Source organism: Pseudophryne corroboree, chromosome 4 (assembly GCF_028390025.1).
Source record: "Pseudophryne corroboree isolate aPseCor3 chromosome 4, aPseCor3.hap2, whole genome shotgun sequence".
Lineage (NCBI taxonomy): Eukaryota > Metazoa > Chordata > Amphibia > Anura > Myobatrachidae > Pseudophryne > Pseudophryne corroboree.
In genome coordinates, this window is record NC_086447.1 from 29,277,992 (window position 1) to 29,305,617 (window position 27,626).

The 27,626-nt window shown below is 41.8% G+C and overlaps 1 protein-coding gene across 1 annotated transcript in view; it reads right to left on the reverse strand.

Annotated features, from left to right (window-relative positions):
• LOC134910772 (uncharacterized) overlaps positions 1-27,626 on the reverse strand; it is an 80,388-nt gene that overhangs the window by 46,238 nt on the left and 6,524 nt on the right. Inside the window, exons 4-6 of the mRNA XM_063919156.1 lie at positions 17,555-17,739; positions 15,016-15,249; positions 13,108-13,211 (exon numbers count right to left, since the gene is read on the reverse strand). Coding sequence (XP_063775226.1) covers positions 13,108-13,211; positions 15,016-15,249; positions 17,555-17,739 — 523 coding nt within the window. The remainder of the gene's footprint in view (positions 1-13,107; positions 13,212-15,015; positions 15,250-17,554; positions 17,740-27,626) is intronic.

Here is a 27,626-nt window from a genome sequence, read left to right on the forward strand (position 1 = left end):
ATTTTTGGGAATATGGGAGGAAACAAGAGTACCCGGAGGAAACCCACGCAAGTACGGGGAGAATATACAAACTCCACACACCATTCTTGCATGAATAGGTGAGATTTTGGGGAAAATGGAAATGTTTGGAGACTAGAGGAAAGTCTTACTGTGCATGGGAGGGCATTACACAATGTGGGTGCAGCCCAACAGCACATCCTGTAACCGTTAATGGGAGCAGGTAGTTATTGTGGATGAGAGATGCAGATCTTGTGCAGAGCAGAGAGGTTGGGTAATGTTTTGAGATAAGCAAAGAGATGTACAGTATGTTGGTGTAGTTTGGAAAATAGCTTTGTTTAAAAGTAAAAGTATTTTAAACTGAATTTAAAAGAATACTGGTAATCAATGGAGGGACTAACAGATTGCAGCAGAACACAATGAACATTCAGCAACGCAGGTCAGCCTTGCAGCTGCAATCCATATAGATTGTAATGCTATTAGTCTGTTTTCAGGAAAACTATAAGGAAACTATTGCAATAATCAATGTGGGAGATAATGAGTGCATGATACAGAGTTACTACAATGTCTGCTGTGAGATAGGGGCACTCTGGATATGTTTTTAGTTGTATGTGACAGTATTTAGAAACAGATTGAATGTACAGATGAAGCCTCACTCATCTATACTGTCTACGGTGTTTGTTCCGATCATGGAGTCGCAGTGTGCGTGGATGTAAGGTGGCGCGCTGTGGCAGAGATGCACATAGAGCTTAGCATGGCATATTCGTGTGGCATATGGCGTTACCGGTGAGTGTAATACCAGCCATCATCCACCAGATGTTACTTTTGCAAATCACCATTGTGCATGCGTGAGGTGTCCAATAAAATACTGTACTATAGTGCAAGGATCACCATTGCACATGCCTGAGGTTTCCATTGAACTACACTACAGCACAAGAATAATAATGGTTATATGAATGCCATTTTTAGATTTCTCACAAATATTTAAAATGCCCGCTCTAATATATATTGCAGACGCCAGGCACATCTTATTACCATATACGATAAAAGTGCGCTGTACATCGCAAACGCTGTATCCCTTAAGAGAAAACAATACACCCACACATTATCTGAGTTCCAAAGCTCATTGATGTATATATTTGTTATTAAAAAGGATATGCAGGAATGAAAGCTATACCTTACACACACTTAGATACACTTTAAACCTTTGCAGTAATGCAATACAATGATATTACACTTTAAACCTTATGCAGCAATGCAGTGTGATGCTATTACACTTTAAACCTTATGCAGCAATGCAGTGTGATGCTATTACACTTTAAACCTTAGCAGGGAAAAGAGGACACAACACCGATTTGTAGTTAATCACTGGGTACCGACACCACAGAGTAATATTTCTGAAAGGGGGTTAACAATACAAATTATGCACTACAATACAACAGAGTAAATGGCTACATTCAATGTACATACGTGAGTAGATTTGCTTGTGCAACCCGGCCCGGTCCTCCGCAATCAGGTTGATTGCGTTGAGAGTCTTGTGTGACCAAGCCTGCTGCAGGCTCTATTTATTCACTTCATCCAAAACATAACACAATGGATACTGTAATCTCTTTGTCCATTGGACACAGGGATGGTCATTTACAGTACAGAAGAGGTCATAGGTCTGTTTGAATAGGTGGGCGATGTCTATTTTCACTGCTCTTGTAGGTGGTCTCCTCTGGATTCCCGCTGCATACATAATGTACAGTAAATACAGTTTATATCTATATTCTGCTTCTGCACATAACTATCCTCAGGAACATGCGATCTTCCGCAAACCAACACCAGAATGTTTCCCTTAAAATACCCTACAGCTGGATACCAAACACCACCTTGTATCCTTGTTCTGTCCCCTACTATCCTGTAAAGGTGAATCCCTTTGTTCTGTTACCATTTAAACAGCTATAATTTTTTGATGTGGTGCAAGGGAACTATGTGTACAATGTGCACTATTTGGATTAAATATGTAATGTTTTGATAGCCCTCCATGCGTTCACAAACTCTGCCGTAAATATCCACACCACGCGCAGGACCGCCGGAGCGACCGTACGCAAATTGAGGATATGTGCACGTACGGCAGAACAAATACACACGCAGCGGGCCATCTGTATGTAATTTGTACGTGATGTGTGTACTGCAATATTTTTCAACTTTGACATTCCACCCTTTGGCAGTCACCAATAACTGCCACTATCTAATCACTTAACAGAAAAATATTAAAGCAACATTTATAGACGATGATGATCGGGGGAGATTTGTAGGTGGGAAATGTATGACCTAGTGGGACAGTAAAAAGTGTGTATGTATGAATCCATGTCTGAGGGGCATGTATCACCGTACCGTATATGTTCTAGATAAGCTTCGAGGTATTGGTTTACATTAAATCCTTCTTATCCCGTATTAAGGGTCTGTAAGTGGGCCAACAAACACTACCGAGCTCTTTTCGGCTTCTTGTTCCATCAAATGGGGTGCACATTTAGTTGATGATACATGGAGGGGGAACATATGTGAGTGCTAGTATATGTGTATATCACCTGTCGACTATGTGTGTCATTAACTGAAGGTAGTAGAGATGAAGATAAGACACATATCTAAAATACATTCACATAACATTTTCATAAACATTCTTGGGTATGGTTGATGTCTTTTCCGGATGGGTGTATCTGGGCAGAGGGGGAGACAAAGGAAAAACTGGTGAAAGAAACAGGCCATGGAATTCATTTGCAATACTTATCACAACACTGTCTCTATGGATGGGTCATAAATTAAATCTGCTGCTGTAACAGCGCCCCCGCTCCTTAGACTCATCAATTTTGTGCCGTGTTTGCGCCGCGTTTGAATTCGAACACACCTGAATTTCAAGCTAATAATTATGCAACTCCCAGGATACAAAGGAGAAACTTCCCTACACTCATAATAACATTTTGAGCCCACTCTCCTAAACCTGAGAACCAATTGCGTGCGTTCAACCATGAAACCCAGCCGGTCAGTTCATTACTCACAGCAGTTAGAGTAAGGTTGTGTCTCCTCCGGAACTCCCACTTTCACTGTAAAATATCATCCATCTTTTGATCGATGATCTCCGTGGGGTCGTCAGTGCTGTTCGTGATATACGTACAGCACTTCACGCCGTATTGAGTTGCCAAAGTGACACAGTCACTGCTGTGACATAATTAAGGACCATCCTGTGCTGAATCAATTCCTTCTTGTAAGCTTGTAACTCCCTTCCTGTATACCTGAAGGTATCGTCATACATCTCAGTGATATTATCTATCAAGTTCGCCAGCGCATGGATATACCTATAATTTATAATTCCTCTGGCAGTACGGGTGATGTCTAATGCGAGAAGGAATTGAATCCCGGTGGATTCGTGGATCAAATCAGAGGCTATGTGCTCTGTCCTCTCTATGAGGTGTCTCTTGACGATGTGTTCATAGTGAGTATGAGTATAAGGAGCCTGAGTACTGCGGTGAACGTCTTTCATCTTATCATGGGTTTTGGTCATGACCTCTGGCAACACTCTTCCAATATAACACAATCCTTCTGAGTTCGGGGCAAGCCACTTATATGCCTTCCTCCCACATATGAAATAGGCATCATCGGGGAGAACATAGGGGACAAAATATGACATCACCATATTACAAACTTTCCAAGCGAAAAACCCAATCCCTAGTTCTCCCATCTGCTCTGTATAAGTATCGGGCTGGATGATATGAGCACAGTACCCTGGTGATACTTTTCCAACCCACATGGTCTTGCTTCCTCGAGTATACCTATACCGGAAATACCTTCCACTGTTGGCTATTTGGCGTACAAGTTCAGAGTCTATGGGTATCCTATCAGCTCTGTGTGAAAAGGTCATTGCTTGGTTATTCCAGGTCACTTCCCAATTTCCCGGTTTTCGGTAATTGGAAATGTTGAAACACACTAAGGATCTATCTACATGATACTGGTGGAGCTTCAAGCTAGGGGGCCTAGAAATATTAAATTTCTTGTCCACCGGTCTCCCACCCCGTAATTCGAGTACCTCATCTATTGCTAAAGGGTATGGTACTAATCCTAACTTGCTCTTACCTTGAGGTACTTGTGAGCACACCCAGCATTCTGTCTGGTTTAAGACCTTACCCACTAGTGAGTGGTAATCACTCAATGGATGACGGTCCATGTTGATATTAAGGCTGGACTGACACCTTTGGATGCACCCATCCTCGACTATGTTCTCACAATTTCTACAAATGCAATTTTCCTCAGACAATAACCCTTCACAGTGCCTCCGAGCTCCTTGACTACCAGAGCGCTTTCTGATACTCGCCTTTGTTCGAGTGATGTGTTGTTCTTGAGATTCTACAAATCCGTACTCGCCATCAGAACCCATTCCAGATCCCTTCTCGACCTCTCTGGGACCCTCACCAAAACAGACTGTCCTGGTCAACAACAGGATTAACAGGAAAACCCGGAATGCAGTCTCTTGGGGTAAGTCCATCTTGTTAAGGGAAGAGAAGGGAAACGAGAAGGGGGAGAAAGAGAAGGAGAGAAGGAGGGTAGTGGGAGATGGAGAAAATAATATAAATGTAAAAAAAACTGGTGCGAAAACCGCCTCTGGTCTTGTTGTTCTCTGCGCTCAGGTGCCGTCTCAACAGTCCTACCTCTCAACCTTTCCAGAACAGACACTCCAGTGATACGATGTTCTCTACACTCTGCTCTTTGTCACGGGTTTCCTCCGGGTCAGCGACCTTTCTGTAGGGAACATAAATCTTGCATATCAATGTGTTTTACTGTTGTGTATTATCAGTTGTGTGAAGTAAACCATCTGTGAAACGTGAAAAGAGAGGGGAAATAATAAAAAGAAAATTTGTCAGATTTGCGTTCACCATCAGGCTGTCACACCATTATGTATATCGGTATCTATGCACAGTCTACCTTCACCAGTATTCCCATTCTCCACCCTTTGTGCATGTCCAGGCACACTGATACTGGTGTCCCTATGCTGGTGAGATAAACTGGGTTTGGGCAGAAATCTGAAAAGACCAAGTAGGCATGTGACATTTGAACTGTAATCCTGTCGGTGAACGTAAAAGGATGAAGAGGGAGCTTTTGAAAACCAATCACATAGAGTTTAGTTACAGGTAAGCTTGTAAAGGCAAAGAAGATTTTACAAAGTTTGACATCTGGATTGGGCACTATGGGGAATGATTCCCTAATCGGTCTGTTCCTCTTAAAATAAATTCTATGTGTGTTATATCTCTACTGGGACTATCCCAGCCATCAATCCAGTGTCTTGTCCATTCTAAGTTCATAGGGAACCCGGTATCCTTGAGATAATTTCCTCTACCTGTGATGGACATGCATCTAAAACAGTGAAATGCAACATTAGTCTTCGTGGGTATCTAACATATTTTGTGCTTCCTGGGTGGGAGCACTGTATATGTATACCATCTCTAACAAAACTCCTGTAAAGTTACTTAGAGGTCACTTCTGCTAGAGAGAGAAGCAGAAGTGTAGAGGCCTCCTCCTAACCCCAGTAAGTTCTGTCAAAAGGGTAAAGTTGCATTTATTCTGTTCTTCCCATTAACCGAATCTGTGTTTTATATATGTGGCTCGTGATTCCTTAATATATGTCCAATGATCCCGTCTATGTGTTTAATAATGTGGCTTGTTTACTCTGTCTAGGGGTCTATATTGGCTATGTGCTGTACTACTCATACAATTTCTAGCAAAATGTCCTTTCTTTTTACAAATGTAACATATTCTCGGTCTTTTGTTACTACTAGGGTTTTGGGGATTGGGCTGATGAGACTTTGGTGTAAGAGCTTGCATATTTTCAATCCTCAGCCTCTCCTCTTGCAGTTTCCTACGCCTAGCAATATTCCTATGGTGTTCAATTGCGCACTCTCTAAGGCAAGCTACTGTGACCCCTCTCCAACCAGGCAAAGAGGTTTGTACTCTGTCCCTCACTATCTGATTGAGTCCGTCCATTAATACAGAAACAGCTACCTCCCTGTAATTCGCATTGTTCCCTGTATCTGATACCCCCATGTATCTATCTATTATTTGCAGGTCCTGATGGAAGTATTCATATGTCATTTCATTTTCCCTCTGTTTTATGGAGAAAATATTTCTCCACTTAACAGTTGTGGGAAAAAACAACTCTAGTTGCATGTTAATTTGCTGTAAGTTCTCCTGATTGTGTTTTGTCAGTCATAAGACTATTCGACTCTAATCTACAATCAGTGATACATTTTTGGGTGTCAATATTGGGAGGTAGGCACGCTTTCAAAAATATCCGCCAGTGTTTGTTTGTCGGTTCATACGCATTACCCAGATCTCTGAAAAATTTCTGACATCTGGCTAAATGCTTCCGAGGGTCGGGGAATTCTGAAATGATTGATCGCAGTTCATCTCTGGGCCACGGGCAATACATTGCATTATTCCTGGTGAAGATTATTCCCTGACTATTGGTTCCCCCATTTGGAGTTACTATTTTCAAGACAGGGTGTAATTCTACCATTCCGTTCCTAATCTGTTTACAGTGAGGTGTTGTTGTCTCTGTGCAATGAACTGTCTCACACTTACCAGTAGCTGTGACCTCACCCGTTCTTTTATTGGGGAATATTGTTACTGCACTACCTGGTTGGACAGGCCCCACCTGAGTTTCTTGCAAGGTGACTGCTTGGAGGAGAGCTGTAATTTGGCTGAATCCTTCATCTTCCTGTGACCTAAAACCTTGGAGAGACTTCAAAACAGGATACATTTTGCAAAAGTTAGGGTTAATACATTGCTCTTTCATATTACTATCATTTACGGATGTATCATTGACTGTAGCCTTCTGTTCCCCTTCGACCTGTGTCGACAATGGTGTGTTTGTGTTCTCATTCCCGCTAGGTTTAGAACCTGCTGCGTATGTTAATTTCCCTTGCATATCCCCTTCTTGTTGCCATAAATTTAAACAATCTGTATGTCTAATCCTTTGTTTTCTGGATTTTATTAGACATATCCTAATCCTTAAATTCTGCAATACCTCTGGTTCAAAACTGCCTACCTTAGAGAATGGTTCCCTATCTTCCGCAGTCATACGTTCCCATTCATTGCAAAAAGACTTCTGTGTGTGGTCCATGCTTCTCACACATTATGTACCTCGCGGACCCCCTGGGCCGCGGAATGTCAACCTGAACCCTGGTTGCACGTCCCTTACTTGAGCAACTGGCCCCCATAATTTGCAGGTATTACCCTTTCGGCTAATCCCACAAAAAAACAAAATACTCAATATAAGGCAACGGTGAAAGTTCTCCGAGTGCTTTCACCCACTCACACCCACGTTGGCCAGTACTACCATACACTGTTAATAGCGCAGGCAATGTACCCAACCTAGGGCCCCTGTGTAACCTCTATTTACTGGAAGTTTCAGGGAATAACTTACCCTTTCCAGTAAATATTGGCCGTTGGAGATTTCCTGAGAGAGACCAGCGAAAACTCCCTTAACCTTTATTATACACAAATCACACTTGCGTATGCTATATCCAGCGCTAATGATACCGCAATTTTACGCAAAGCTCATAAAAAGAGTATCACGTTGCGCTAAGTATTGCACCCAAAAACGCGCAGTCCAATCGCACAGCGTATAGGTACTTGTTACTTATCCGCCGTACGACCAATGGAATCGATTTTCAGGCTGCGAAACCTCAGCTGGAGCATATAAAAAAAAAGCCTATATGGGTATCTTCGCTGACCCCCTGGGCCGCGGTACTCTAAACCTCGCTGACCTTCTGGTCTGCGGTACTCTAAACCTCGCTGACCTTCTGGTCTGCGGTACTCTAAACCTCACTGACCTTCTAGTCTGCGGTACTCTGCTACCTTGCTCCTTTGTACTTCAATCTATATTAACATGAGTCAGCTGCCTCACGCCATCGAGTCTCCATTCACTCGGTGTACCACTTCTATGGGATCCCGAATTCCTGGGGTCCACTACATTCAATGTTACGTTCAATCACTCACGTTCGCTCACTCAAATACACTTTGGTTTTTCTGTACAGAAAATTAACTTTCATTCAGATAAAACAGCTTTATTCCCAGAGGCAATACAGTAAAAAAGGTTTTATTTAAACGAAATCTTGGAAACCGTGCAATTTGTGCTAATGTAGCGTGGCTGCTGTCCCTCCTTAAATCTATACGATACTATTGTGTAATTTGTACTTAGCGGTCGTACCCTAACGCACGTTGCATAAACACACAACCGTGCGTATGTCTTTACGTTGCGTACGCAGTCCCGTACTTTGTCCGAGACACGTGTTCAAAAACCGTACGTCCGCAATAGTACAAATCACACAATTCTATCAATGTGAGCAATATTAACTATAATCGCTCACTTAACACAACACACAGTTTCTTCTGTATAAACCTTTACAACTAGGCCGGGCTGCGTGTGTGTCTTACACTTACTTCCTTAAATATATATATATATATTTTTTTTTTAACTATATAGCACAAAATATCTCCAGTTTTCACATAGTTCTAAATGAATCTAGCAAGAATCAATAATTCAAATGGTATGATTCATATTCGATAGCTATCTTGCAGAACATACACTGATATAAATATACACATAATTATAATAATATTTTATATAATATATATTTATATAATATATATCACTTGACTCTCATAGAACCCCCACACAGTACACACCTACTGAAATGAATGCATTTCCTTTAAAGTCTCTAATTTGCATATCAATGCTGTGTGCTTTTGACTGCCTGTTCAAGAGGGTTGTTCACTGCTAAGAAAAAGCAGTTACACAGGTTAATTTGCATTTCAATGGCTATCTTATAGTAAGCAGAGTTAGCTAAATCTTAGAGGTAAAAGGGAAAAAAAGAAAAAAAACTTTTTTTTTCTGTGTGTACTTCTTACATCAAGTATTCATCTCACTATTAACTTTCATTAAGCCCCATCTGAAACTATTTGTAATTGACTATGGCATGGGTTAAATAAATGCATTGGTAACTCATAAATGGTGATTGATGTGACCATGGAAAGCTGATTTTTCTGAGCAGACTGAAAATCATCCATTTAGAAAAATGACCTTCCCAAAATGGCCGCTGCTCATCCCCCTTCCACATCCATGAGGGTTACACAAAATGGTGGACAGGCCATGTGGTTAGTCAAAAATGGAGGACAGACCATGCGGCTTCCTTTGTCACAAAGAAATCATGCACCATGCAAGCACCTGAAGTTATTTTAGGGCTGAGTTAAAAAAAACCACTATATCAAGGCTATTGCAGCAACTTTTAAATGTACTTTTAACCCTACTTAACAGATAAGCAATCCAATCTGAATCAAACACAATATGACTCATTTGAACCTTGTTTTGCAACAATAAAAATACATTTTAGCATCTTAAATATTATGAGAAACATATTGTCCCTTGAATTTCATATCAGCGTCTTACCAATAACATGACAATACACACGGATATGATGATTTTCTCAGCTTCTCAATGCGTCCATTGGAGCCGGTCAATTTCAGCCGCGTTTGTAATGTACAGTGCATTATCAAGAACGTGATATCCCAGACGAGCAACCATCTATGAATGCCATTTTTAGATTTCTCACAAATATTTAAAATGCCCGCTCTAATATATATTGCAGACGCCAGGCACATCTTATTACCATATACGATAAAAGTGCGCTGTACATCGCAAACGCTGTATCCCTTAAGAGAAAACAATACAACCACACATTATCTGAGTTCCAAAGCTCATTGATGTATATATTTGTTATTAAAAAGGACATGCAGGAATGAAAGCTATACCTTACACACACTTAGATACACTTTAAACCTTCGCAGTAATGCAATGCAATGATATTACACGTTAAACCTTATGCAGAAATGCAGTGTGATGCTATTACACTTTAAACCTTACGCAGCAATGCAGTGTGATGCTATTACACTTTAAACCTTAGCAGGGAAAAGAGGACACAACACCGATTTGTAGTTAATCACTGGGTTCCGACACCACAGAGTAATATTTCTGAAAGGGGGTTAACAATACAAATTATGCACTACAATACAACAGAGTAAATGGCTACATTCAATGTACATACGTGAGTAGATTCGCTTTTGCAACCCGGCTCGGTCCTCCGCAATCAGGTTGATTGCGTTGAGAGTCTTGTGTGACCAAGCCTGCTGCAGGCTCTCTTTATTCACTTCATCCAAAACATAACACAATGGATACTGTAATCTCTTTGTCCATTGGACACAGGGATGGTCATTTACAGTACAGAAGAGGTCATAGGTCTGTTTGAATAGGTGGGCGATGTCTATTTTCACTGCTCTTGTAGGTGGTCTCCTCTGGATTCCCGCTGCATACATAATGTACAGTAAATACAGTTTATATCTATATTCTGCTTCTGCACATAACTATCCTCAGGAACATGCGATCTTTCGCAAACCAACACCAGAATGTTTCCCTTAAAATACCCTACAGCTGGATACCAAACACCACCTTGTAACCTTGTTCTGTCCCCTCCTATCCTGTAAAGGTGAATCCCTTTGTTCTGTTACCATTTATACAGCTATAATTTTCTGATGTGGTGCAAGGGGACTATGTGTACAATGTGCACTATTTGGATTAAATATGTAATGTTTTGATAGCCCTCCATGCATTCACAAACTCTGCTGTAAATACCCACACCACGCGCAGGACCGCGGGAGCGACCGTACGCAAATTGCGGATATGTGCATGTACGGCAGAACAAGTACACACGCAGCAGGCCATCTGTATGTAATTTGTACGTGATGTGTGTACTGCAATATTTTTCAACTTTGACAGTTACCATGCACTTCACCCTGAGTTCGGTTCTCACAAGGGTTGCAATGTGTGTACACTTTTTCAAAACAATTTTATTGGACACACAAGCGGGACTGCCTTTATACATGCAAAACCTATGCCATTGCTCACTCCATAGATGTGGGATTCCACAAGGCCCTGGTTCAAGGTCGGAGGCCATTTTGTTAACCCGTGGTCGGTAGCCATTTTGTTAACCCGCTCCGCACTCGAGTTTGGCTTGCTACTTTGCCCAGAGCTCGCTTATCCCCATAGTCCTGTGTTTTAAATAGCATAATGGGACACATGAACAACATTGCCCTTACACATGTAAAACCTATGCCGTCGCTCACTCTATAGATGTGGGCTTCCACGAGGCCCTGGTTACCATTTTGGCACTCATGTGTAAATAGAAGCAGTGATCCTTCTCAATTGATTTTGCTTATGCTGTATTGTCTCTGGGACTTGTACACTCACATATCCCAAATGCCAATGGCTCATTGCTTTAACACGTACATTTGCGTATGTATACACTATTTTTATTTATTGATTTATTTTTTTTGGTCCAGAGAGAGAAATAATTTTTTCTACAGTGTCTTTTTATTTACAGTACGCTATACACTTCAAGTTCCTGATTGATTTTCTCCATCGGACCACTGGTCTGTGTTTATAACATTACAGTTGTCACAGGCCATTTGCCAAAGCTTGCTACGTGCAACACCTCAACAACCTGAGCTATAGCTAGGGCGGGAAAAATACTCTGTGACACCTAAATAGTGAGCATGTGTGGTAGGGTGGATTGATCCAAATGTGAGTTTTAATGCAAATCACAGTGCCCAAGGTCAGTACAAGGAAATAGAGACAGAGTATTTATGTAGTGGTAACCAGGTAAATCATAGATTGATTGATTGATTGATTGATTCAAACATTCATTCATTATACAAAAATTCAGAACTATAAAGAAAATCAAAACAGACACATTGAACAAACTACTAAAATAACAAACATTCATAAGGTGATTATTAGCACCGAATCATCTAAAAATGAGTGACCTGAAAATGATAGTATATATATATATATAGGTTACTTTAAGCACAAACTGATCCAAGCAGGAAATCACAGGTCTCAAGAGTTAAGATAATACAGTCACAGACCTGGGTCGAGAGAGTTGAGTACTCGGGGATTCTTCCGATGGTCGGGAGCTGGGTTGAAATAGAGATGGCCATATGTAGGTCTTCCTCATGCAACTTTCTTAGTACTAACGTTTGAGAATGATGCAAAAGAACACTGAATAAAGAGATGAGATTATGATTTGAGAACTATGCTGAAGAACTCTGAATGAAGAAATGACTGATGATTGTGAATGATGCTGAAGAACTCTGAATGAAGAAATGAGTGATGACTTGTGAACGATGCTGAAGAACTCTGAATGAATTAAGTCCGGTGAGAGCTGAGAAGCACACTGAATGCTGTAAGCACTGGAACTCAGAGAGCTGGATATATACTGTAATGCTGGAGGCACAAAGAGCTGGACACACGCTGTAAAGCTGGAAGCACTGGAACTCAGAGAGCTGGATATATATTGTAATGATGGAAGCTCAAAGAGCTGAACCCACACTGAATGCTGTAAGCACTGGAACTCAGAGAGCTGGATATATACTGTAATGCTGGAGGCACAAAGAGCTGGACACACGCTGTAAAGCTGGAAACACTGGAACTCAGAGAGCTGGATATATATTGTAATGATGGAAGCTCAAAGAGCTGAACCCACACTGTAATGCTGGAAGCACTGGAACTCAGAGAGCTGGATATATACTGTAATGCTGGAACCACAAAGAGCTAGATACACACTGTAATGAGCTGCAGAATGAGCCTGGGGGAAGCTATGCAACGATGATACTCAGGTGCCGGGGCTTTGCCGGTATCTGCTTTTGAACTTCCCGCACTCCTCTCATTGGCTGGGGAAGTTGATTACGTCACCGGCCCCCCACCCTCATGCACACTAGATGTAATGGCGGTGCTCACGGTCAGAGGGGCAGAGCTACCTGCACACCGGGACTCTGAGATCCAGTGCATCCGAAGGGGTAAGCGCAGTGGCTTCCGCTCCTTGTTAGTAATAGTACCCCCTCCTCTAGGAGTGGCCCCTGGACACTTTCCTGGCTTTGTTGGATGCTTGGAGTCAAAGATCCAAACTAGTCGCGGAGCAGAGACATCGGAAGCCTTCACCTAGCTTCTCTACTCAGGTCTGTAACCTTTCCATTCCACCAGATACTGCAGAATCTTGTGACGGTAACGATAATCGAGTATAGTCTTGACCACAAATTCCGTTCCAGCTTCGGTCTCCACTGGGGTTGTTCTAGGAGAATCCGAAAGGAAACGATTTAGAATGAGAGTGCGCAGAAGATAAACATGGAAAGAGTTCGGTATTCGAAAGTGAGAAGGCAGACTCAATTTGCAGACAACAGGGTTCAGGACTCACAGAACAGAGTAAGGAATGATGAATCTCAGAGCAAATATCACAGAAGGTACATTTAGACGAAGGTTGCGGGTGGAGAGCCATACCCTGTCACCAACTTTGTATCGGGGAACCATTTTTTGTCCGCGAAGAGTTTATATCTGATGGAGATTTTCTTGAGGTTTGCATTGAACCTTTTTCCAAATGTGACTGAAGTGCTGTAGAGAGGAGGTTACGGCAGGAACATCCTTTGAAGGAAGATGCGGTAATTCGATAACACGTGGATGAAATCATAATTTATGTAAAATGGAGTCTCACCAGTGGAAGTATGGTACAGATGATTATGGGCGAATTCTGCCAGAGCAATAATTCCACCAAGTCGTCTTGAAAGGTTAAGAGATAAATGCGAAGGAAAGTCTCTAGGTCCTGGTTGACTCTTTCAGTTTGTCCTTGGTTTGTGGGTGATAGGCAGAAGAAAACATGAGTTTAATTTGTAGAGCAGAACAAAGAGCTCTCCAGAATCTTGCAGTGAACTGAACCCCTTGGTCGGAGACCACCTCCTGAGGGAACCCGTGCAACCAAAAATATTCCCGGATGAAGAGTAGAGCCAACTTAGGAGCCGTAGGTAGGCCTGTTATTGGAATTAAATGTGCCATTTAGTAGAATGTTTCAATGATTACCCAGATGGTATTATATATTCTAGAGAGGGTTAACCCAGTGATAAAGTCCATTGAGATATGGGTCCAGGGTCTTCTAGGAATATGCAATGGACGGAGCAACCCTGCAGGAGGAAGATGAGGGATTTTGTGTTGGGTACATTGAGAGCATGAGGTGATGTAATCTTGAATATCTTTCCTCATGGTAGGCCACCAGTAAGCCCTTTGCAAAAACTCAAACATTTTCTATACTCCTGGGTGACGGGAAAACTTGGAGATATGAGCCCACTGTAATAACTTCGAATGTAGTTCAGCCGGAATGGACAACCTTCCTGGAGGAGGACATAGGGAGGTGGGGGCTACGGAGATGGAGACAGGACTGAGAATTAGACTTCTTTTAACCAAATTCTCCTTGTTGGAAGCGGTTAGCGAGCGAGACAAGGCGTCTGCTTTAACATTGAGAGTCCCAGCCCGGTACTTAATAACGAATGAAACCTTGTGAAAAAGAGTGCCCATTTAGCTTGGTTTGGATTCAGACATTGAGTGGTCTTGATGTAGAGCAAGTTCTTGTGATCGGTAAAGATGGTAATAAGATGTTTGGCACCCTCCAATAAATATGTCCACTCCTCCAAAGCAGATTTTATTGCTAAAAGCTCCTGGTCTCCTATGGAATAGTTACGTTCTGCAGGTGAAAACTTTTGAGAGTAGTAACCACATGGATGTAATTTCCCATCTCAGGAGTACTGCGAAAGGACAGCTCTGACACCCACTGAAGATGCATCAACTTCAAAGGAAAAAGGCTTCTCAAGATTTGGCTGCTGGAGAATCGGGGCAGACTTAAAAGCTGATTTCAACTGAGAAATCAGTTCCACGGCTTCGGAAGACCGCAGACTTGGATTAGAGCCTTTCTTGGTCAGAGCGGTAATGGGTGCTACTAAGGTGGGGTATCCATTTATAAATGTCCTATAATAGTTTGCAAAGTCCAGGAATCTTTGCACTGCTTTCAAGGAGAGTGGTTGAGTTCAGTCTCGGATGGCTTTAACCTTTACCGGGTCCATGCGAAGCTCTATGCCCGAGATAATATAACCAAGGAAAGAAATTGACGGTACTTCAAAGGTGCATTTTGAGATTTTGCCATATAGTTGGTTCTTACGCAGATGGTGAAGTACTTCCTTGACTTGAATTCTATGTTCCGTGAGGTTTCTGGCAAAGATCAGTATGTCATCTAAGTAGACCACTATGCTCTGGTATAGCATGTCTAGAAAGCGCTTATTCACGAATCCCTGAAAGACAGCAGGAGCATTACTGAGACCAAACAGCATTACCAAATACTTATAATGCCCATCCCTGGTATTAAAAGCGGTCTTCCACTTGTCCCTCAGTCTAATGCATATTTATTTTATTTATTTATTAACAGTTTCTTATATAGCGCAGCAAATTCCGTTGCGCTTTACAATTTGAAATAACAATAACAAACTGGGTGATAACAGTCATAGAGGTAGGAAGGCCCTGCTCGCAAGCTTACAATCTATAGGGAAATAGGCATATGTACACAAGGAAAGGTGCTATCTATTGCATAGAATGAGAAGACATGTGAGGATATGTGTGGACTGTACAGAGTGGATGTAATTTGATAGGAAGGTTTATGAAAGTTATGTGGGCGGTTCAGGAATTTGATACGCTTGCCTAAAGAGGTGAGTTTTGAGGGAATGCTTGAAGGTTTGGAGACTAGAGGAGAGTCTTATTGTGCGTGGTAGGGCATTCCACAGGGTGGGTGCAGCCCGATGAAAGTCCTGCAGTCGTGAGTGGGAGCGAGTAATGAGTGTGGATGAGAGACGCAGGTCTTGTGAAGAGCGCAGAGGTCGGGTTGGGAGATATTTTGTGATAAGCGAAGTGATGTACATTGGTGTAGTTTGGTTAATGGCCTTGTGTGTGAGTAAAAGTATTTTATATTGAATGCGGTAGAGTACAGGTAACCAATGGAGGGACTGACCGAGTGGATCTGCAGACGATGAACGTCTAGCGAGGAAGATAAGCCTCGCCGCTGCATTCAGAATGGATTGTAGGGGTGAGAGTCTTGTTTTGGGAAGACCAGTTAGGAGACTATTGCAATAATCAATGCGGGAGATAATGAGAGCGTGGATTAGAGTTTTAGCAGTGTCTTGTGTAAGGTATGGTCGTATTTTGGATATGTTTTTTAGATGCATGTAACATGATCTTGAGACAGATTGAATGTGGGGAACAAAGGACAGATCAGAGTCAAGGATGACACCTAGGCAGCGAGCTTGTGGGGTAGGGTAGATAGTAGAGTTTTCAACAGTGATAGAGATATCAGGTTGGTACCTACTATTGGCCGGTGGAAATATAATTAACTCTGTCTTTGAAATATTAAGTTTGAGGTGGCGAGATGTCATCCAGGATGAGATGGCAGAAAGGCATTCAGTGACACGGTCCAGTACAGATAGGGACAAGTCAGGGGAGGATAGGTAGATTTGAGTATCATCTGCGTACAGATGATACTGAAAACCAAAAGAGCTGATTAGTTTACCAAGAGATGAGGTATAGATAGAGAAAAGCAGAGGACCCAAGACTGAGCCTTGCGGTACTCCAACTGAAAGAGGTAGCGAAGAGGAGGTAGATTCAGAGAAGCGAACACTGAAGGAGCGATTGGATAGGTACGATAGGAACCAAGAAACGGCTGTGTCTTTAAGACCTAGGGATTGTAGTGTCTGTATGAGAAGAGAGTGGTCTACAGTGTCAAATGCAGCAGATAGATCTAGAAGAATAAGTAGTGAGTAGTGGCCTTTAGACTTCGTAGTGACCAAATCATTAACCACTTTAGTCAGTGCCGTCTCTGTGGAATGTTGGGAACGGAAGCCTGACTGAAGTGGGTCCAACAAAGTGTATGAGTTAAGAAAGTGTGTGAGTCGAGTGTAGGCAAGTCTCTCAAGTAGCTTAGAGAGACAAGGGAGCTGAGAGATAGGGCGGTAGGTTATAAGCTCCCCTCAAGTCAAGATTCGTGAAAATGTGAGCTCTGTGAACCTTATCGAATAGCTCTGTGATCAACGGCAGCGGGTATCTATTCTTAACAGTGATATCATTTAACCGATGATAGTCAATACACGGTCTTAAACCCCCGTCCTTTTTCTCTATGAAAAAGAAAACAGCTCCAACTGGGGAGGTAGAGGGACAAATGAATCCTTTTTGGAGATTGGACTTGATATAATCTGTCATAGCTTGGGTCTTCGGTAAAGTCAGGGGATACATGCGACCCAGGGGTGGCATCTTCCCAGGGATCAGATCTATTGGACAATCCCAAGGTCTATGGGGTGGTAGCTCAGAAAGCACACCCGTGTATTTCTGATAGGCTTCCGGAAGAAGTTCTTTGTCTAACTTGGAGGACACTCGAAGTGGGTAAACAGGCGTGAGGCAATTTGAATGACAGTAGGAGCTCCAGGATAAGATTTGTGAGGACTACCAATCAATGTTGGGGTTATGGGTCTTGAGCCAGGGTAAACTGAAGACAAGGTCATGAGGCATTTCTGGGATCACTAGAAACTCCAAGTGTTCAAGATGTTAAGCACCAACCTGCAGCTTGGTCGGCTCCGTGCAACTGGAAATGAGTCCATTGGATATTTGAGTGCCATTAATAGCAGTCAGCATAATGGGTCGGTCTATGGACTTCAGCTTTAAACCCATTTCCTGGGTGCAACAGGCAGAGATAAAATTCCCAGCAGCTTCGGAGTCCAGCAAGGCGTAGAAGGGCTTAGTGGCTGATTCGGAAAACAACAATACAAAGAGAAGGAAATGCACTGCTGGAGAAGATTTGGATGTTGCACCCAACTTGACTCCTTTGGGACAAGCTAGGCTTGCCCATTTCTCAGACGTGATTTGCAAAACTTAATAAAGTTATCCGCGGCTCCACAGTAGAGGCACAGTTTTCCTTCATGACATTGCTGGTATTCTTCAGGGGACAAACAGGACCGATTGATTTGCATGGGTTCATCCTGACTTGTTGATGCTGCCTGCTTGGGAGAAAGAGACTGTAATCTAGGCCGATCTGTCCGGCTACGCTCACTACCACACTATCACGTGCAAAGATCCACTTTGAGACAGAACTTCCCACTCTCCTCTCATTGGCCAGGGAAGTTGATTACGTCACCGGCCCCCGCACCCTCGTGCACACTAGATGTAATGACGGCGCCCACGGTCAGAGGGCCCGCCAGAGGTAGCGCTACCTGCACACCAGGACCCGGAGACCTAGCGCATCCAAAGGGTTACGCACAGCGGCCACCGCTCCTTGTTAGTGACAAATACAATAATCTCAGAAAAGCGAGTCCAAGTTGATAGTTACTAAAAGTTATTCACAAACTGATCAAAGCAGCAAATCACAAGCCTCATGAGTCAGGAAAATATGTGAGATTCAATAAAGGCAGTGTCACAGCCTAGTTAAATTTGATGGATACTAGGGTTCAAGAGTCAGAACAGTACAACAGATGCTAGCAAGGCAGAGTCACAGCCTAGTCAAAGTTGAAAAGATTGTTGTATAATTAAAGATACCAATATTATCTAATAATATGATGATATTATTATTATTATTATTATTATTATTATTATTATTATGTATTTTATGCTGCATTTCAATCACACACAATAAAGAATTAAAATAATGACTAGTGGTGCACATTGTAATTATCCTTGGGGCCTCCCACCCTTATTTTGCATGTTAATAATTACATCTACAGTTTAACAAACGAAGAAATTCAGCAACAGGAAACATTGTTAAGGAGGTTGAAAAAAGACAAATCGTTCATCAAGTTCAACCTGTATTATATATCTTCCACTATTCTGTGTGCAGATGTAGTTTACAAACAATTACATTGAATAAGTTATAATATTTTGTTTTAATTTTTTTTTATTTATTTTTTAGTCTATCAACTATAATTTGTGATGTATCTAAGAGTTTAAATTACATTTTAAAGGCGATATCCTTGGATATCTTTTTCATTTAAAAATGTATCTAATCCATTTTTAAACTTAATGACTAAGTCCACCATTTCCACCTTCTCTGGCAGAGAATTCCAATTCCTTACTGCACTTACTGTGAAGAACCCTTTCCTTCATTGGGTATAACATTTTCTCTCCTCTAACTACATATGATGTCCGCGTGTCCTGTGTAGAGATTTTTCTGTAAACAATTCGCCTGATAGCTCCATGTATTGTCCTTTTACATATTTGTATATTAATAATGTCTCCTTTTAGATGCCGCTTTTCTAGTGTAAACATATCTAACCTAGTAAGCCTTTCCTCAAATCCAATGCCTATAACCCCTTCATCAATTGTGTAGCTCACTTTGGAACACTTTCAAGCTCTATGATATCTTTTTTATAGTATGGTGCTCAGAACTGTACACAACATTCAAGGTGTGGCCGTACCAAAGACTTGTACAGTGGCAGGATTACACTCTCATCCCTTGTCTCAATACCACATTTTATGCATAATAACACCTTATTTGCTTTCGTTGCAGCACTCTGACATTGGGTACTGCTACTAAGTCTATTATCAATAAGCACCCCCAAATCTTTTCAACTACTGTTTCCCCTACATTTTTCCCGTTTAATTTATAGGTAGCATGGTTATTTTTAGTTGAAAAGTGCATAACTTTACATTTTTCTATGTTGAACCTCAATTCTCCATTTATCTACCCAAATTTCCAGTGTAAATAAGTTGTTCTGTAGAGACTCAACATCCATGTCTGAATTGATTACCTGACACAGTTTATTATCATCAGCAAAAATTGACAGACTGCTTTCCAGACCTACTCCGAGGTTATTAATGAAAAAATATTCAACAGTTGCAGCCCAAGGGAGTAACTCAGACCTGATCGCTGCTGTGTTTTTTCATACAACGGGCGATCAGGGCCTAACTGCACATGCATATTCACCGCAATGCGCAGGCGCATCGGAAAGCAACAACGGGCATCAGCGGTCAGCAATGGGATGGTGCAAAAAAAAATGCAAGGTGATTGACAGGAGAAAGCAATTTGTGGGTGGCAACTGAACATTTACAAGGAGTGTCCGTAAAAACGCAGGTGTGTCCAAGTGTTTTCAGGGAGGGTGTCTGACGTCAGCGCCTGCCCTAATCAACCACTTCTCAGCGCACTGCAGGAGTAAGTACTGGGTGCGCAGAGACTGCACAAAGTGGATTTTTGCAGCTCTGCTTACACATGGGATTGCACACTTGCACAGCGAATTTACACATCCCCTGGAGGCATCATCCTCATTAGCATCAGATACACAAATATCCCCCTCATCCTGTTACATAGTAACATAGTAACATAGTATCTGAGGTTGAAAAAAGACAATTGTCCATCGAGTTCAACCTATTTGTGGTCTCCTATGCATGATAATTTGACTAAAATTTCTGACTGATGCTGCTGTCAGCCATTGCATTTTATCCCTATTTATAGTAACTATAATGCATGACTATGCACCATACCCCTGGATATCCTTATCCATTAGGAATTTATCTAACCCATTCTTAAAGGTGTTGACAGATTCCGCCATTACAACTCCCTCGGGCAGGGAATTCCAAACACGTATTGTCCTTACCGTGAAAAAGCCTTTACGCCGTATTGTGCGGAATCTCCTCTCCTCTAACCTGAGCGAGTGTCCACGAGTCCTCTGTGTTGATCTAACCAAAAACAGGTCCCGCGCAAGCTCTGTGTATTGTCCCCTTATATATTTGTAGATGTTGATCATATCCCCTCTTAGTCTCCGCTTTTCCAATGTAAACATGCCTAGTCTTTCAAGCCTTTCCTTGTATTCCATCGTCTCCATGCCCTTAATTAGTTTGGTCGCCCTCCTCTGTACCTTTTCAAGCTCCAGGATATCCTTTTTGTAGTACGGTGCCCAGAACTGTACACAGTATTCAAGGTGTGGCCTCACTAGTGATTTATATAACGGGAGTATAATACTCTCGTCCCTAGCATCAATACCCCATTTTATGCATGCTAATATCTTATTAGCCTTCTTTGCTGCAGTCCTACTTTGGGTACTACTGCTTAGCTTGCTATCTATGAGGACACCTAAGTCCTTTTCCAGTACAGAATCCCCTAATTTTACCAATGTACATTATTCCTGGTCTGGGATCGCATGGAGCTATCCTTTAGCTATGATTGGGCCATCGGCAGGTGCAAATGAGTGCAGTACTGCTGCAAAATGATGCTACATGCAGCAACAATATAAGACACATCTGTACATTACTTTTAGAACTGCTCATCCTCTAATTTGCAGAGGGTTCAGAAATGGTGGAAGGAGGATCCTTATTATTACAGTGTCAGACACACCTGGTGCTTGTGGACACTTTTTGGTTATGTCTGTGCGCAGTTTGTTCTGTAACCTTACTGCTCTTTTTGTGCTCTGATTTGCATGTGTTATGGGTGACACATCTAGACTCTCGCGAGAAGGTGGTGTTTGCAAGGTTGCAGATGATGCCTGACTGTTTACCCCAGACATTTTCAATCAGCCTTTGAAAGAGCAGTACCAATGGGCCTGTTTGTGGTGTATATTATGTCAGCAATTCTATGTCTTTCAGCAGTAAGTTTTCATCATGCTTTCTTTAAGATTGTGAAATGTTTAGATTCGAGCTGCCCTGTACACCTTTTTATCCCTTGACCTCCATTGGTATACGTAGAAGAAGTACTATGACTGCCAGGGGTATTGATCATACAGACTAGCTGGAAAAGGTCTATAGTCACTAGGTCGACCTCAAAAGGTCGACACACAAAAGATTGACATGTGAAAAAGGTCAACATGGTTAAATGTTTGACACAGAAAAGGTCGACACAGAAAAAGGCCAACATGAGTTTTTCTTCTGGTGTTGTTTATGCCATAAAGTCACTAGAAACCCCAATTAGTGCATTGTGTCCTGTTGCATGGCTCATTTTTCTCACCATGCTGCGGGCAAGGTGCCTCGCTCTGCTGCCACTGCATTCATCACAGGTTACTATTCCCAATCACAGTCCACGTGGATGAAAAATGTGAAAATATTTTTTTTTAAAACTCATGCTGACCTTTTCATGTGTTGACCATTTACATGTTCACCTTTTTAAAATATTGACTGTCAACTTTAGTAGTGTTGACTTACTGTCCGGATATTAACTGCCAGCAATAATACTGATTGGCCACTGCTCTACTATCAAGTGATCTATGATTTTTTTTTTTTTTTTTACACCAGGACAGGAGTAAAGCTATTGTAGTTGAACTTTACTTTCACGACACCAAGTAAGGATGTACTATAGGAAAATGGTGGGAAAATCAGTAGAACACAGTGATGCCTGTATTGGGGGCAGAGGTACACAGTAATGCTTGTACCAAGGGTAGAGGGATGAATAAGGTACACAGTTCCACCTGTACTGGGGGGATTAGGTTGGAGGCGCACTGTGATGCCTGTCTCAACCGTAAGTCTCTCTCTCTCTCCTCTTTCTCCCATATACAGATACACTCTTGTTTGCTGTAGTTTTGGCATATACATTTCTTTGTCACGGTATAACGTCAGCACAAGTTGGCATAGTATAACATAGTATAATGGACTAAGGCGCAAGAATATCCTCAGCATGCAATACACAGTTTCACCAACGTGTGGTGATTGCTCCACTGATCAATACTACAGTGCTGAAAACATTAGCAGCAGACGGATACTATACTGTAATATACAATACAATAGCAAGTACTGACAAACAGGCCAATCACTTAGTGTAAAGCTTTACAATGTAGAGTGTACTGTAATGTACTGTAATTTCAGCAGTGATGTGCAGGCATTGCATGAATTGATGAATTGAATGGAAAAGTCGTGCACTGACAGTAAGATATGTTCTGTAGCTTAGTGGTAGCTTGACAGGGAGTCTTGCTCATGGTCCTGGGTTTAATTCCTACAAAAGGCAAATGAAAATATATATTTTTTCTTTATACTATATTTTATTTTTTACACAGTCACACATTTAGGACCCCTACATTCAATAGAAATATGAACACATGAAAAGATTAGTTTGCATTATGAACTGATTGAGCGTCTCCAATGCACCTTCAGTATTGTATCGGCACTTACTGCTTGCAGTATACTGGATACGTGGGGCTAGGCCAATCACAATCCTTTTCATTACTGTATGCAGAAAGCAAAAAAAACCCATTGCTAGGAACCTCCCTTCCCCCAATCAAAGCTGCCATGAGCCCTTCATTTACACACTGGTTTGTTTACTCATTTAAGCTGTCCTCCCTGCCTGTGAAATGAGATGTCTCCTGGGGGGGAATGGGGTATGCTGCCTACTAGAGAGTTATATATATATATATATATATATATATAGTTATATATATATATATATATATATATATTTAATCAAATAAGCTACAACAACATTAAAAGGTAGAGAACAGTAGAGTCAAAATACTTCTGATGTGTATAAGTCCCAACTCCTGGTTTGTTTGCAGGTCCTTTTCTTAGTGTATATTTATCTACTGGAGCAAATGTAAACTCAAAGGAGAAGGACATAGTGCAACTCCATCAGAAAGTAAAAGAAAAACATTTTAATAACACAATACAAACAGTGAATCTCCACAATAAGGGCTCAGAATTCTCAATCAACAAGGAAAAGTATCACCAGGTCCATGGAGCATGCGGCCTTGGTCCAAGTCGTGGGAGAGTAATTGGCCCCGTTTTGGAGTCACCAGTACAACCACTTGCTTAACGTATGTCAGACCATCAATGTGGGGGTCCTTCATAAGAAGCATGGTGAACAGTCCTAAAGTCCATGTATTTATACCATAAATGATCAAATACTCAGTAATCAATTCATCACTGGCACCCATACTCCCACCCCCCACCCCCGTTCCCTGTGTTGCTAGGCTCCGACTGGAAGAACACTTTGGTTTCCAATATGTGGGCTGTATGCCTCCGTATATGTGTTCCACCGCGTTCTGTTCAGTGGAACCAGAAATCACGGAATATGTTCCACCGCGTTCCATTACACGGAAGTGCCTGTTTATTTTCATCAGCGGAGAAATATCAATGAATAGCGGACATCAGCTGATTAGAGGGATATCACATGGAAACAGGCTGCGTTGCTTTGTAAATAAAATGGCAGACAGCTTATTTTCACTAGTTTCATGTAATGTTATCAGCGATGCTGGCCAGCATCACAGGAGACGGGAAATCTCAAAAATAAGAGAACAACATTAAAATATATACAAATAGGCACAGGATATCAATAAAGAAACACATGATATAAATGAAATTTATGTTTCTAAAAGAAGCACACTATATCAATAAAGAAGCAGAGACTACAGGGAAGTAAGAAGAGAGGGAAGATGTTAAAAATCACAAGAAATGTTTGAGCTCAAATTCCCCATTGAGGACATTGGAACAAGTGTTTTTAACTGATGAATCCACTTCATTTCGGCTTTTCATCTACAAAAAGGCTCGAAAATTGTAAATAAGTTAGTGTGTAGCAGTATTGAAGAATAGAAACGTACGAGCCTAAGAGTACAAGGCTTCCATCGATGTGGCTTGTGCCTCATGTGTAGGTTAGTGAAAAATAACCCCTCTAAGATAAAATATTTCAAAGTGAATGAAAAGTTATACCCCATCAGGGACTTTATTACATGTTGTACAAAAAGTGTAGTATACGCTATACAGTGCACATGTAACCTAGGACAAACATCTAGGAGTCTTAAAACTCATTTATCTGAGCATGTGTATAATATAAAGGGGCTAGACTCACATGCACTCTCCTCTCACTTCACGGCTAAACATAATTCAAAGGAATGTTACAACAAATCTTTTTGGGGAATTTAACAAATTCACTCCACATGGAAATCTAAGGACTTAGACCTTAGATTGTCTAAAACCAAAATGAGGTGGATTCATAAATTAAAAACACTTGTTCCAAATGGCCTCAATGGGAAATTTGAGCTCAATCATTTCTTGTGATTTTTAGCATCTTCCCTCTCTTTTTACTTCCTTGTAGTCTCTTCTGTTTTTTATTGATATCTTGTGCTTTTAATTGATAAACAGATGGAGCCACGCCAACCGCCGAGCGTACACAGATGCTCCCATTCACTTTGAATGGGGCGCATGCGTGTCTACGACACACATGTGCCCCGTTCGCTCCCGACGGTCCACCTCGCCGGGCACGACTTGGCAAAGACAGAGACACGATTAGCATGGCTCCATCTGTATTGTGCTTCTTTTAGAATTGTTTTTATTGATATCATGTGTTTCTTTATTGATATCCTGTGCCTATTTGTATATATTTTAATACTGTTCTCTTATTTTTGAGATTTCTCATCTCCTGTGATACTGGCCGCTGATACATAATACGTCAGGCTACAAAGTCACTTAGCTGTGAAGTATGTTAGCGTAAAGTACAGTATGAGTATAATATTAATATGAACATCGGAGATTAACCGGAGATACTTCAGCTGATGTGACCCCTATCTTCTCTTTATCTTCCTCAGGTAACGGAACTTTATCTCTCACTCATGCAACCCCTGCAACTTTTACATGCCAATAAGAAATCACTTAGGTAACGGGACTGTACTTTTAATTAGCTATTCCTAGACTGTAGTAAAGAAGGAAATCATTGTGTATTAGTGGGGGTGTACTGGTCTGTTGATGTTCACACTTAGGGTAAACCTTTTGCTGTGGGTGGAGTTACAGAGAATGGGTGCTGATAGCAATCAGGCCTGTACCCATATATGCATTTCTATTTAATCAGTACATGTTAGGATGCAAAGTCGCTTAGCTGTGAAGTATGAGGATAATATTAATATGAACATCGGAGATAGACTGGAGAGAAACAGGAGAAAAACAGAAGGACAGCAGACTATTTATTTATTTATTTATTACCAGTTATTTATATAGCGCACACATATTCCGCAGCGCTTTTCAGAGAATATTTGCCCATTCACATCAGTCCCTGCCCCAGTGGAGCTTACAATCTAGATTCCCTATCACATGTACACTCACACACATTCATGCTAGGGTTAATTTTTGTTGGGAACCAATTAACCTACCAGTATATTTTTGGATTGTGGGAGGAAACCGGAGTACCCGGAGGAAACCCACGCAAGTACGGGGAGAATATACAAACTCCCCACAGTTAGGGCCATGGTGGGAATTGAACCCATGACCTCAGTGCTGTGAGGCAGTAATGCTAACCATTACACCATCCATACTGACTATCTTCCCCATCTCCACAAAAAGACCTGCAATCAACATACTACAGTGAGTTACCTCGTCCACCACCACCAACGACTGCAGACTGCAAAGCCTGGACCCTGACCTCCCTGTCTGATTAACTAACATCCTTACCGCTCTCACACATTGCTTTCTACTCCTCCGTTACACTATCTACTACCAGCATCACCTGCATCCTGCACAACCTGGTCACTGACCTCCCTGTCTGATTACATACCAGCCATACTGCTCTCACACATTGCTTTCTACTCCTCAGTTACACTATCTACTACCAGCATCACCTGCATCCTGCACAGCCTGGTCACTGACCTCCCTGTCTGATTACATACCAGCCCTACTGCTCTCACACATTGCTTTCTGCTCCTCCGTTACACTAGCTACATCCACTGTGTAACAATCTCAGCCTTCCTTTCCTTCCATTACTTCCCAAAAATTCCTGTCTGCACTGTCTATATTATTCCTCTGAACAACACTACTGTACCGAAATTATGGCTCCTCGATCCTGTCCCATACCAATGCTAATGCCTAGGTCACCCCCCCCCCAATTTCCAGACCACCCACATTCATTCAGAACCCAGCTAACCTGATACCCATCTCCCCTGTCCCTTCCATTCCTTTCTCCTATGCACTCTGGAATGCTAGATCAATCTGCAAAAAGCTGCCAACTATCCGCGACCTCTTCATCTCCTACTCTTTTAACCTTCTCACCATCACTGAAACCTGGCTCTCCTCCTCTTACACTACCTCCCCTGCTGCCCTCTCCTATGGAGGCCTCTCCTTCACCCACTCAGTCCACCCTGATGATCGCCAGGTTGGAGGAGTGGGCATTCTTCTCTCCCCAAACTGCACCTTTCATGTCATCCCACCTGAGCCCTCCCTCACCTTCTCCGCCTTTGAGGTCCACACTATCTGCCTCTTCTACCCCATTCACTAACTTGTGGCAGTGATCTTTTTTTATTGGTAATCCATTGTAATACATTCAATGGAAGGGTGGACACAGGTTTCACATAAATCAGGGTAGATCTGCATGAGAATCTGATTCCGCTATCTAAAATGCACAGTGTTAGTGAGCACCCATATACATACCAATAAATATAAATGAGTGTATCCTGACGCAATTTACTGTTCGAGCAACACAGTACTGTAGATCATCGGTGATAGAGATTCTGTGTTGTACTTTATAAGAAGGGATCACTGCTACTCTACCATTTACACACCTACAGTATCAACGAGCCTGCAGTTTTATTTGTGATTTTCATATACAGTAGACTTTAGTATTTTGTTCCACATTTATTTTAACCTGACCACCCTCACTGTCTACTGTATGAACTGTGCAGGCTCCCTGGGGGGAAGGGGGAAGTGGGATGGTGGTAGGGGGAGGTGGTGGCTAAATACCATGTTCTGC